This window comes from Ischnura elegans, chromosome 9 (genome assembly GCF_921293095.1).
Source record: "Ischnura elegans chromosome 9, ioIscEleg1.1, whole genome shotgun sequence".
NCBI lineage: Eukaryota > Metazoa > Arthropoda > Insecta > Odonata > Coenagrionidae > Ischnura > Ischnura elegans.
The window spans coordinates 23,858,726-23,871,008 of NC_060254.1; the positions used below are offsets into that span (position 1 = coordinate 23,858,726).

Here is a 12,283-nt window from a genome sequence, read left to right on the forward strand (position 1 = left end):
CTTAACGTTTCAATCCTCATACTGAGAGCGTTTTCAAGAGAATGATATGGAAGTTTAAAACATTATGGATGTTTTAACATTGTTAGATTTTCAACATATTTATATTTTTCCTCTAAATAGTGCTAAAATTATGAAAATATGACGATGAGCTACACTTGTCATTGTGCAATTTGGCATCGAGAGTTACTCACGAGCTAAATACATCATTTCAGCGCAAGGAGTTAAATGAACCACCCCAGACAATCGAAGACCTTCTACAATCCTTCCTTATTAATAAAATTAATGATGATTGTGAAATTTCTCCAGCAGTGTACACAATGAATAACTTTTCTTTCAGAACGTAGGAATCTGCTTAACAGCGTAAATTTAACAACTGACTGAACGAGCAACTATGCAAATGAGAAGAGATAAATTTAGAAGCCAACACAATTACTGTCACAGTTTGACAAAGGTCTTGTCTGAAACTCACATCTAATGTGTTATTTTCAACTGCACAACATATCCGAATGGTGTATGAAGAAAAAAAACATTGGTATGTAAAAAATGCATCACAAAAAAGCATGAGAGACATTTCACTCAAGGATCTTTCGTCACAACATTTTCCCTTGAAACTATGAAAGAGATAATGAAATTTACAAATGTAATACCAACAATAGAACCTGAGTTTATTTAATTCCATATGATATACATGAACATCATATTTACAGTCCTTGAAAAATTCATTGATTACTTCTCCTCAAATGAGTATTTGTTTGGTTCAATTATAAATGTGTGCATCATATGTGCAATATGCCATGTAGGTTAAGTCAGCTTACATCCCCCCAAGCAGCGAGTTGATAAACTTGATAAAAATGCATGAAACACAATCTCACTCGGAAATAAATTTTTCAAACAAGCTTGAAGGTTATAAAAGCTATATTCTGGACCACATACTTCTCTTATACTATGCCCAGGTTATAATTCATTATATTTTGAGATTTATTGGAACATCAAATGCTTATCAGTCATTGCATGAATAGATATATTCATTTTTTGGCATTAATATATCACCACGAAAATGTAAGCAAAGATATTTGAATTTCATAAAACAACCTGATGGACAAATAAATCACCTTGGAACATATAATCAAAACTTAATGTTAAACTACGAGTTTGAATAAATATTTGGCCATTTACCAATAAATTACTTTTCCAGTGGGTAATGGTTAGTATAATAAGGGATACTGAGTAAACTAATGAAATCCATTTCCAAAATTAATTTAAATACAGAAGTATTTATTTAAAAATCGTTTTTTCAAGCAACATGACACTAATATAAACACTACAAGGATACAACTCAATTTTTGGAGGTAAATGGAATAGTTAACTGAAACCAGATTGTTGCACACTACTCTTAGGAAGTTGCAAAGATTTTCTGTAATTGAAAAAAAAAGAAACATTCAAGCCAAATCCTTTCAACCTGTTAGTATGATCCAGAAATAAGGTTCAATGGCCTGTAGACATCTTCCCATGATGTAAAATGAAGGTTATTCAACCATTTGTACACTGAAATTACACCCACAATGGCTTCACAGAAATAAGTAAATTTTTACATAAGATTCCATCCAAAGACCCAAAAGAGCTAATAATCATTGTTTTTGTTGGTTCAATAAAGTCACTGGTATGCAGTTGGACAAAAATCATAGCTTTTATTATCATTATTTTTCAACATAATCCAGCGGGAATTTTTTTAATAAATTGCTCAAACATTCACAAATGTAATGATCGACAGGCAAACAGTATGTGTTGATGGATAGTAAGAAGGGGATAAGGTAGGAGCTTACAAAAGGTTAAAGAAATGTTAAAACCATTACCAGAGAAGATTCTCATTACCATTTCTTATGTATATGTATGTGTTAATATGTGTATAGACTTTGCGGTGTGATTCAGAAGTTGATCATGGCACTGGATACATAAGATGGGTCCAATCACAGATCCACAGAAGACCAACATTCTTGTACCATATTTCTGGATGACGGAGTAACGTAAAAGGAGGTAGTGCATTGGTTGAGACACTTAATGTGTTAAAACATGCCTCTTTTTTATACCTTTCAAGGGCTAATGCTATGCTTTTTTCCTTTAATAACCTTTATCAATAAATGCCTATAGAACTCTTGAAGAATATCTGAAACCATTGCAGTCATGATAAAAGCATGGGGATGAGGAGAATGAAGGTCCTTCAAACAAGATGTGAAATTCATCCGTCAAAAGTTCAAAAATATGAGAATTTTAAAAGGGGGCATGAAAGGAGAGGAATCCTCTTAAATCTCATCGCTAAACTCTACTATTTTAATTTGTCCCAATGATAAAAGGGTACTTGCTGATGTGGAATTGGCAGGTCCAGCTTTTTTTTTTTTAAACTGCCAATGACCGCTCCATACAATTGGAGCAGACCTTCAAATGGCATTTGATTTTATGTACACTGTCTGTTGAAGTCAGCACTCGTAGAACATGGTTATCTTAAAAGGTATTAGAAAACGAAGCATCAGGTTTGAAAGTGTAATCATGTACAATAGGGGAGCACCAGGTAGAGAGCTCATATTTTTTATATATGTATATGTACGAATACATATAATATATAAATTGATAGGTATATTTATATATAGTTTGTGTTGGCACGCTTTTAACATCATTTAACATTAGCTTTAATTTTAATGCAAATATTGGAATTCTTTTTAATGGGGAATCATATATGTATATGTAACTATATATTTATGTATATACAATTAGGTTTTAATTGCAATAGTCTGTGGCAGGCGAGGAAGGATGGGCTGGGAAGGAGTCTACAATAAGTACAACATCGGAGTAATGAAGGGATTAGGAAGAAAATGCCAAGTTGATATCAACAGAGATGTCCAAGGGTTGAAGTTAAAAATACAATCTTCACACAGTTGATTTGTTAACATTAATTACGACTTCACTATTTTATCATTATAAAATCTTTTGATTTTTTATGAAGATAAATAAACACACAATTAATGTAAGGCATCTTTTGTCACGTCTCATATATATATATGCATATGTACATTTCATACGTACACATATATATTCATGTATGTACTTTTTTATATAATAGGATGTTAATGATTGATACGGCATTACATACTTGCATGAATACTTTCGAATAGTGTTTTAACAACTGCAATAAGAGAAGGAGCCTGATAAAGAAAAGATGTAATAGCGATGGAGGGGCAAGGCTTTGGAGAAATCACGAAAAAATAAGAGAAGTAGATGGTACAAAAAGTAAAAATTTCACTCTTTGGGGATGTGCGCTTAGGTGTCCACGAAAATAAAGAAATAAAGAGATTAACTTGAGTGCAAGGTTTCCGGAATTGGTGGAGATAGAAGGATATGCAAGGTAAGCCAGAAAAGGGGTCGACATGGGTTCTCTTGTTAGATTTTCAAGGGTTACAGAGATGTTATCAATAGGATTGGATGGGATAAGAGGTTGTTCAGACACTACACCAGCGACCCAGAACCTGCCCAAGTGTTATTGACAATGTAATTCCTCTCACCTTGTAAATGTTTGTTCGATTAAAGTTTTCAAGAATTTTCTATTTGGTCTTTTCCCCTAGGCAAGGATGGTTGGAACCCAATGTAGAAATGAAACAATTTGCTCAAGTAACTCACAACAGCATGGCTTATTAGTTTTGCATTAGCAGTACCCCTTTAAGATCGGACAATCATTTTATTATTTTTTTCTGCAGTTCACTGCTCAAAGACAAGTAGAAAAAACTGGATTTCGTCTTTTATAAATCCATATTTTTTTGTAATATATATATATATATTTTTTTTGCAGTTCAGTTAAATGTAAAAGAAAGATCAACCACAACAGTCTATAGTTCAGCATATATATATATATTTATATATAACATGTTTTATATATATATTTTGGAATGAAAAATGTAATTTGGTGGAGTCGGTTCTAGTAGACCATTCTAACTGATTTTTCTTATCCTGGTCCCTCTCCATACGATCCACCCCTTCTTATCAGCCTCACCACGATCTTAATTAAAGAAGCCACTGAGCCATTCCACATGATGACTTTTACGTATGTCGATGGAACGTTTCAGGCTTACTAAAAGGAAAAAAGACAGCCTGATTCATATAACGGAAACAAAAACGTGAGTCTAGCATTTATTTGGCAATGGCTCAGTGGCGACCAGCAAATTTTTCATCCCTTGCTCAATTCAACCCTTACCTCCACAAACTCACCTAACGATGACATCACCCTCCCCAACAGTTCCCCTTCACACTGTCCCATAAAATTTCCTCTTTATCCCCTTTTTTTTAAACCTCCAGTTAAAGTGAATAATAACCATATTAATAATCATAAGGATAATTATAAATAATCTAAAGCTGAAAGGTTTTGACTAGATGCGAAGGTAATGTGACCAATAAAACTTTTTTTAGGGTCAACCCATCCTTTTCGTCTTCCGTCCAGTGATTTCAAAAGCTTTCCCATACCAATCTTTGTCTTCTCTCGCTCAGGCTGAACACCACCTTATCAAGTAAAAGCCTTTTGAAAACCTTATCTAAGAACCTTCTGATGACTTCCGTTCAGTGTGCGCCCTCCGTCAGACAAAACGCTAAACCATTCCCTCTGTGGACCTACAGAAGATATTTGGTGCACAGGAGGAATTACCGACGTTAATTTGCTTCATTCTCGTGTGTGCTTTTGTGACATTGTCAATTTACGACCAATACCTTCCTATTATATTTAACTTTCCTCCCCCCAAAATCACCTACTCCCATTTTCATTGACTTTCTGGCAGTATTGGCATACCTGAATAGGCCCGAGCTAAACCATCCAATATTCCACTAATGTCACCGAAATCCCCTCCGCCTTTTCCTCTCCCATTGCTTTTGTACATTCAACGCTAACAACATGATCATTCTGGCAAACAAACAAAAAATCTTCCCCACCGATGCACAGCACCAACTTCTTTTTTTTTTAGCCTTCCTTTCTAGCCTTTTAGGTTTATGCAATTATGGGTATATGTATATATATATATATTTATATATTTTTCAACAGACTCAACTTCTATCAAGTACATCATTCCTGCCTTTTGTTTTCTTCTCCACACCATGCCACACCAAACAACATATGAACATTCACCACACCACTCACTTACGCTGGCTATCACAGATTAAAAAAAATGTATACACCGCTTAACCCTCCAGTTTAAATATGTAAAGCACTTGATGGGCTGGGTGTATGGTATGGAGGTTTGGATTGGATAAAAAGGAGCTTATGAGAAAAGTGGTATTCTTAGGGACTTTCAGAAAGTTGGAAGCAAGGTGTGCTAGGAATTTAAAAAGGCAAGACTTTTTGCTGGCCTTATAATCCTACCTCCAACCTTTCAACTGCTCAGTCCAGTCTTACCCACCTTATTTCAACGTTTGTTTTTTTCTTTGGAAAACACTTGTTTTAATACAGAGATCGAAACAAGCCAGGTCTTAACCTATACAATATATGTGTATATACTTTTTATCTTTATACATTTGAGATTAAATATCTGGCAGTATCACCTGGTGTCGATATCATGCTGTAAAACTGTCTTTGTGCATTCCAAATTAAGGTGAGTGGACAGCCTTGGCACCCAAAGGGGAAAATGATAGTTTGTTTTGTAATACCATTCAGTAGACTCCCCACAACATCTGCATCCCCTTGACAACGGCAAGGGGAATACTTGATGTGATAAACCATTACCCATACCACCTGAATCTTCCATGGAGAAACTGCCCACAATCACCTCCGAGGTACAGAGCTAAGAGCAAAGGAGATACAATTTCCCATCACGCTGTACCTTGATATTCTTATTACCTGCATCGAGAGAGGTCGAATAATGGCACAGAATTCTATCATGAAGATAACTATGAGGGCAGGTTACCACTTCAGAGCTGAAGAAATTGGCAGGGAAGCATGAGAGGCGGGCTGACAGAGCAAAAGCCCCCTCTGCATGCGCGGCCCTGACCTGCAGATGGCGCAGTTTCAAGACTATCACTTAATTGTCAGTCAGCAGACCAATGGTTGAAAAACCAGGGGCTGAGCATTGGTTCCAAGGACCAATTAGTCAATCACAGTTAACTTTCAAAAACGGCTCATCCCCCAGTCACCCTACTCATCGGGTCACACTCGCGGCTGTGAACCGTCTTGTCCCTTCCGGAACGTTTCCGGGCGGGAGAGGCTGACCTGATTGGTCGCCCCCCCCGCACCAGCCGCTAGCACCAGTCGTCCTCATCAGAGTCACTATGCCGTCCCGTCCTCCGCACTCCCCCCACTTCCTCGGGGCCCAACATCTCTCCCGCCCCCCGTCTCCGCCTCGCAGGGGGACCACCGGACCCTCCCCTTACCCCTGGCTTGTACCCGTTGGGGACCGGCGACGGGAGCATCCTCCCGCCACCCCTCCCCATTGCCATCGCCTGCTCGAAGCTCAAGGGCTCTCCTGGGTCCTCTGGAGGAAGGCCACGTACACCGCCAATTCCTCTCGGCATCACCGTGGGGGACCCCCTCAGCGGGTGGGGTGAGTGATGCAGGTGGTGTGGGGGCGGCAGGTGGGCGTAGGGATGCCGATGGTGAGGGGGGGAGCGACTCGGGGCTCGTTTCTTCTCCGGACACCAGTGCCGCGGGGACCACCGTCGGGCCCCGTGGACCGTGCGTGGGGGAAGCGTTGAGTTTGGGGAAGTTGATGCTGCCGCCAAGGGCCGCCGTGGCAGATACAGGTCCACCTCCCCCGCCCGGCGCCGCGGCTGACACCGGCCCGCCCTTCCCGGGGTCCGGGGGCGGTGCCGTCGTCGGCGAGCGGCTCAGGTGGGGGAAGTTGAGGGGTGCCGGGGCAGCTCGAGAGGAACCGGGGGGGAGGCGCAGCGTGGAGGGTTTGTCTGGCGTCGGGGGAAGTCGGCGTCCGGCGCCGCGCCGCGCAGTCGCCAGAACGGGGTAGCTGTGCTGGTTGGGGCGTCGCGGGATGGGGGATGGGGAGCGTGAGCGCTGCTCGAGACTTGTCGTACCGTATTGTCGCCTTCGACGGCGCTGCTGGAGGTGGGGAGGTGGGGGATGATGGTGACCCCTTCCGTGGGGATGGTGAGGGTGATGGCGATGTGGACTCGGACTTCGCGATCTCCCGTCGGACCGCGGCACGTACCGATCCGGACTGTTCGAGGCAGACCAAGATCCTGTGAAGTTGACGAAAAGAATAACATGTAGTCATGCTGTTTCGTCTCTCAAGATTGTGGCTATGACAAGACACTGAGAAAAAGAATTCACAACAAAGATGCAATAAACAAAAGGCCTTAAAGAATTTATGGTCAAAGTGTGAGCTACATTATCACCCAAAGCTGGGAAAAATTGCCAATCCTCAATGAGTTATGCCAATTGTTTCTCTCTTGAATACACAGATGTAGAAAAGGTTTAGAAAAACTATAAGCATTTGGCATATGGTGCTCTAAATGAATGGCATCCACATTATTGTGAAAGCATAATATCCAACAAAACCCCATAGTTGCATCAAAACAAAGGTTTTTGAAGATTAAAAATGGACAAATTTCGAAATTTATTGTCTGAGAAACAGAAAAAACAGGAAAACTCAAATCACTAATCACAAAAGTCTGAATGGAGAGGAATTATACACAAAGGTTAAAAATATCAAATCTCTGGTGTAAAAATAAATTTTGAGGCAGAAATGAAATAGAGTATGGAGGAAAATAAAAATGACATATGACCTGAAGGACAAAGAAATTTATAAAGAGGAGTAAAAAGTACAGGTGTCCTCATTTGATGGGACAAGCTGAACATTTTGATTAAGTCCTAGGGGTATTTTGAATAACTCTTCAGTTCCTATATTTTGAGTGAATAGATTCAATTAACAAAATATCATAAAAATTGGTGACACATTATTCCCTGGGGAGCACTTTGCGTAAAATTCCATTACCAATATGTCCATGATGGCGTTCATAGAAAAATTTAGCACTGAACATGGTGAAATTTGCATGGGGTTTGGCTGATTTTGAGTTATTGGTAATACATAATAGCGTAAAACTTTGGAACGTGCAGTGCCTTTGTCATTTTTTCATATACTTTTCATCCATCACCGTTTTTTTTAGTTATAACCATGAATTTGGATGAAGATATCTTGAGATGAAAAATAACACGGACACAATATGGTACATATTAAGTGGTAAACTCTGGAAAGACATTGATGCAGCTAAGGAACAACTGGACTCAATTTCAACACTTTTGTGGAGCACTTTATATTTTTATATAAACACCACAATGCTGCGAGGCTAATTTATGGTCAAGTGCTAAGTTCACTGCTAATTTATCTATAAAAACGGCCTTAAGCAATAGCAAACACTCAAGACCAATGCACAGAGCCAAAAAGAGTGGCTGAGAAACAGTTAGCTGCTATCTACGGAAAGGTTAAAGGTATCATTTTTGTTTGCCAGGATTAGCAGGAGAAAAAGGCAACAGATCATAAAACGCAAAAATAAAGGACTCTATTTTCCAAACTCTATCACATTAGGCAAGAAAAAATTTGTGAGCAAAACCATGATCCTACAATACCACAATATAATGGTAATATATCCCCATTACAATTTGCAGAGACTCTTCTCGTCCATTTCTAGGCTCAATGAAGAACACGGAAAGGGTATTATGTAGTGTGATATTGCAGCATTTTTGTACTGCAGATGGCGTAAATATAGTGCTACATACTTCTTCGTAAACATGATATCTCCAGAACTAAAATTTAACAATTCTTTGTCAAACTTTTGCAGGTATAGATCATGATAGATATAACTTTTTGGGCTATGTCACCACATAAATTTTTTGGAGGCCCCAATGCTTTCTGATACAGGTCACTTAATCAACAAGATTCTACTGCATTCTAGAACTAGATTCCCTTGATAAAGCGACCAGCATCGCTTAGGAAACGTTAGTGCGACCTGAACTTTGATGCGACGACATAGCCCAAAAAGTTTTTAACTACCAAGTGAAATAATTGTTTTTATGGTATTTGGTTAATTTTGAATTGCAGTACAGGAAGGGTATTTCATATATTGTGCATGATTGAGGAAATATTACAACAGGGTTCTGCTGAATGAAAACAATCACAGTGGAATATGTGAAAATAATAATTTGAGCCCTTAAAATGAGTCAGTTGCTATATATTTATCACTTTTGATAAATGAACAAAAGGGACAAAATTAGACGTGTGCTATGAAAATCAAATGTAAGACTTGATACCAAACGAGAGGTACTACACGTAAACCAAAAATAAGCACCATAGCCAAATTTTTATAACACATCAGTTACAAAAGTTCATTAATACTTTTCCATCCTTTTGAGTAGCTCATGATGGTATTCATTTGAATTTTGACTATACCAATAAATAATCATCTTTGCTTCACATGCATGAAATTCCCAAGTATTAAAAAATAAGGAAAAGGCATACACGCAAAACATTTCAGGCCATACCAATAGTATAAAGCATAAATGTAAGAACAAACCACTGATATTGTATTCAATTCAAACACGGAATAGGTTAAAACAGAGTCAGAAGAAACTATGAGAAAATTTTTAGAATTATGTGAGTGGAGTAGTCTTTGCCTTCTAGTGTATGTTTAGCACCACAGGTCTGGAATTATTTTTATTTTCAACATCAGTTAACAATCATGATATTAAAGGCCTATACTGATTCTAAAATATTTAGTTATACAACTTATGATTTAGTGTTGAGATGGTATTTTGAGACTAGTTTTAAGTGACAAAGAAAAGAAAGTGGCACAACTTTACCGTGGTGTTAAAAAAAATTTTGATGTAATTAAATAGTTTTATTATTTAACAACTAAAAAATTAATTTTATAACATATAAACAAGTTCTTATTCTGCAACTTAAGTATTGAAATTTGATTTAAATATGCACCACTGAATTTTGCATAAGGAATGCAAGACAGCTACCTAATCTTATAATAGCAATTTTTAACTTAGCTTAGAGTTCCTTAGCTTACAGAGTTAATTAGACAAATTAATACATCTCATTTTGTTGATCGAAGATGTTACGTGAAATCAATTCTTGGAAAAGGTACCTGATGTCTTGCATACCCAAGCAGCAATTACGTTAGAATATGTTATTGTAACTCCACATAACATAAAATAATCATACAGACAGAGTTATACAAAACAGGGAACTTACAACTATAAATTTAAAAGTACCTTCCAATGGGTTACTCAAATGGCTAATATAATTTCATAAATTCAATTAGAACAAATGATAATACCAGTTTGGAAATAATAGCCTTCCATTTTTGATTTATAAACTTTGCATGCAAATATGTATGCTCAAAAAAAGATGATAAAACAGCTCGATGAAATGAAAGTAGGTGGATAATTTTGAAAATAGACTTATGCCAAATGAATATTAATTCTCAGGGTTAGAAGGTTTCACCTGGAGAGAAAGTTTAAAATTTAAGCCAATGGACACACAAGGGATACTTTAAACAAACAAATTATTAATTGGCATCGATGATTTCCATCACTAAGAATACATGAATAACAACCTTTAATGGGCTATTTCTGGTGAAATAATTTTTGCAGAAAGTTGCATTTTGGGAAACATCCCAGCATTTAGGGAAAATTTAAAATAGAAAAAACTATGCAGCAAGAGTTTATGTTATATACTTTTCAAGTATAGTAAAGTATTCAGCTTCATGGTGAAGTTACCTAAGCACCATATTATTGCCATTCTACAGTTATTCTTGAAACAACTCCATGTTTTTACTCATGCCATTCCCTTTGAGAGATTAACGCAGATTTCTGTATTTGTATCATGAATGCTCACTGTCCTGTGTTTGAGAATGTCAATGAATAGAGATTAATAATGGGAAGGATACTAGTAGCTGCAAAAGAGAAGTAAGATTTCTTATGTGGCTGGCCGAGCAGGAAAAAACTCCGCACCAGCAACTAACAATGGGGTTGTGTTTTGCCCAAAATTGCAATTTCAGTAAAAGAATATAGCCATGGGATGGGTAGATAAGTTACAATGAAAAAAATCTTCCCCATTCAGCCATTCTCTCGTAAGTTTAAAATAAGAAAACTTGATAGTTGCAGCCCCATTTTGATAAGTTGGTGACGTCATTAGAGCCTGATTCATTAATTCCAGTTCATGAAAAACCTCTTATTGAGAAATTGAATGCCTCCAAAGTGTGTAAATAACAATGTTGTATAAGGGAAGTGGCGACCTACAAGGCATGAGTTCATGGCATCATCAACTTAACTGCCAAAGGGTTAAGGCAGTCCATTTACCATTACTGCAAATTAGGTGATGGATCCAAAAAAGGAAAGTACTGGTCTCTTTATCCATCAAATTCTATCACAATCGACATTAAAATAAAATGCATCAACTTACATTCACGGAGAACAAATAACAATAAGATCCTGTAAAATGTTGGATTTCATACGCCGTATTTGTAAAGATTTCCCAAATCCAAACTGCATTTTATTTTTATATACTGCCTTGGTCTGTCCTATCCTGGAATATGGGTCTGTAATTTAAAACCCTTACTGCCAACACATACTTGATTCCTTGAAAAAAATAGACCAACTTTCGGAAACTATTTAATTATAAAGTTAATAACATAAATAATACTCAGATTATCTCAAGCCAATCATTCAATCTACTGTCTCTTTGTATTGAAGAAAAATATTGGAATTTCAATTTTATTTGGTGTGAAAACCAGCTCAGTAATAGAATAGAAGATAGTGAATAGGTATAGCTGAAACTGGCCATAGGTTTCTGACTACTCCACCACAGTGTAAGCTTTGCACTTGTTTTTTTTCATCAAAAAGACAAAATCGGAAATCACTCATAACCAGTTAACAGATTTTGGAAGGGTGTGGAGACAATTTCACAAGAATCTAATCTGACTTTAACAACAATGCACTCTCAACTTCAACATTAAACGTTAACATAATGAACTAAGCTTGATTCAGTACCTGAGATACCACGTTCTCAAAGAAGGAATGTTTTCTCATTTAATTCAATAAAGTACTGGTGATTTTAATCTATCCTCATAGGCATGTATCAGTAGCAAATAAAAAAAAACTGCAGGGAACCCTTAATGCTTAGCCTAACCAGAGGTGCAAAAAACAATACGCCTCAAGTTTCCTCAGTTTCAAAAACATTTCTTGCTGCTTGGGTATAGACCAATTTATGGAGAATAGATAAAAACAAAAGCACATTTATCA

At 37.4% G+C, this 12,283-nt stretch overlaps 1 protein-coding gene across 1 annotated transcript in view; it reads right to left on the reverse strand.

Moving 5' to 3' along the window:
• Positions 1-641: 641 nt before the first annotated feature.
• Positions 642-12,283, reverse strand: part of LOC124165919 (voltage-dependent calcium channel type A subunit alpha-1-like) — a 133,543-nt gene continuing 121,901 nt past the window's right edge. Inside the window, exon 40 of the mRNA XM_046543453.1 lies at positions 642-7,215. Coding sequence (XP_046399409.1) covers positions 6,293-7,215 — 923 coding nt within the window. The 3' untranslated portion in view covers positions 642-6,292. The remainder of the gene's footprint in view (positions 7,216-12,283) is intronic.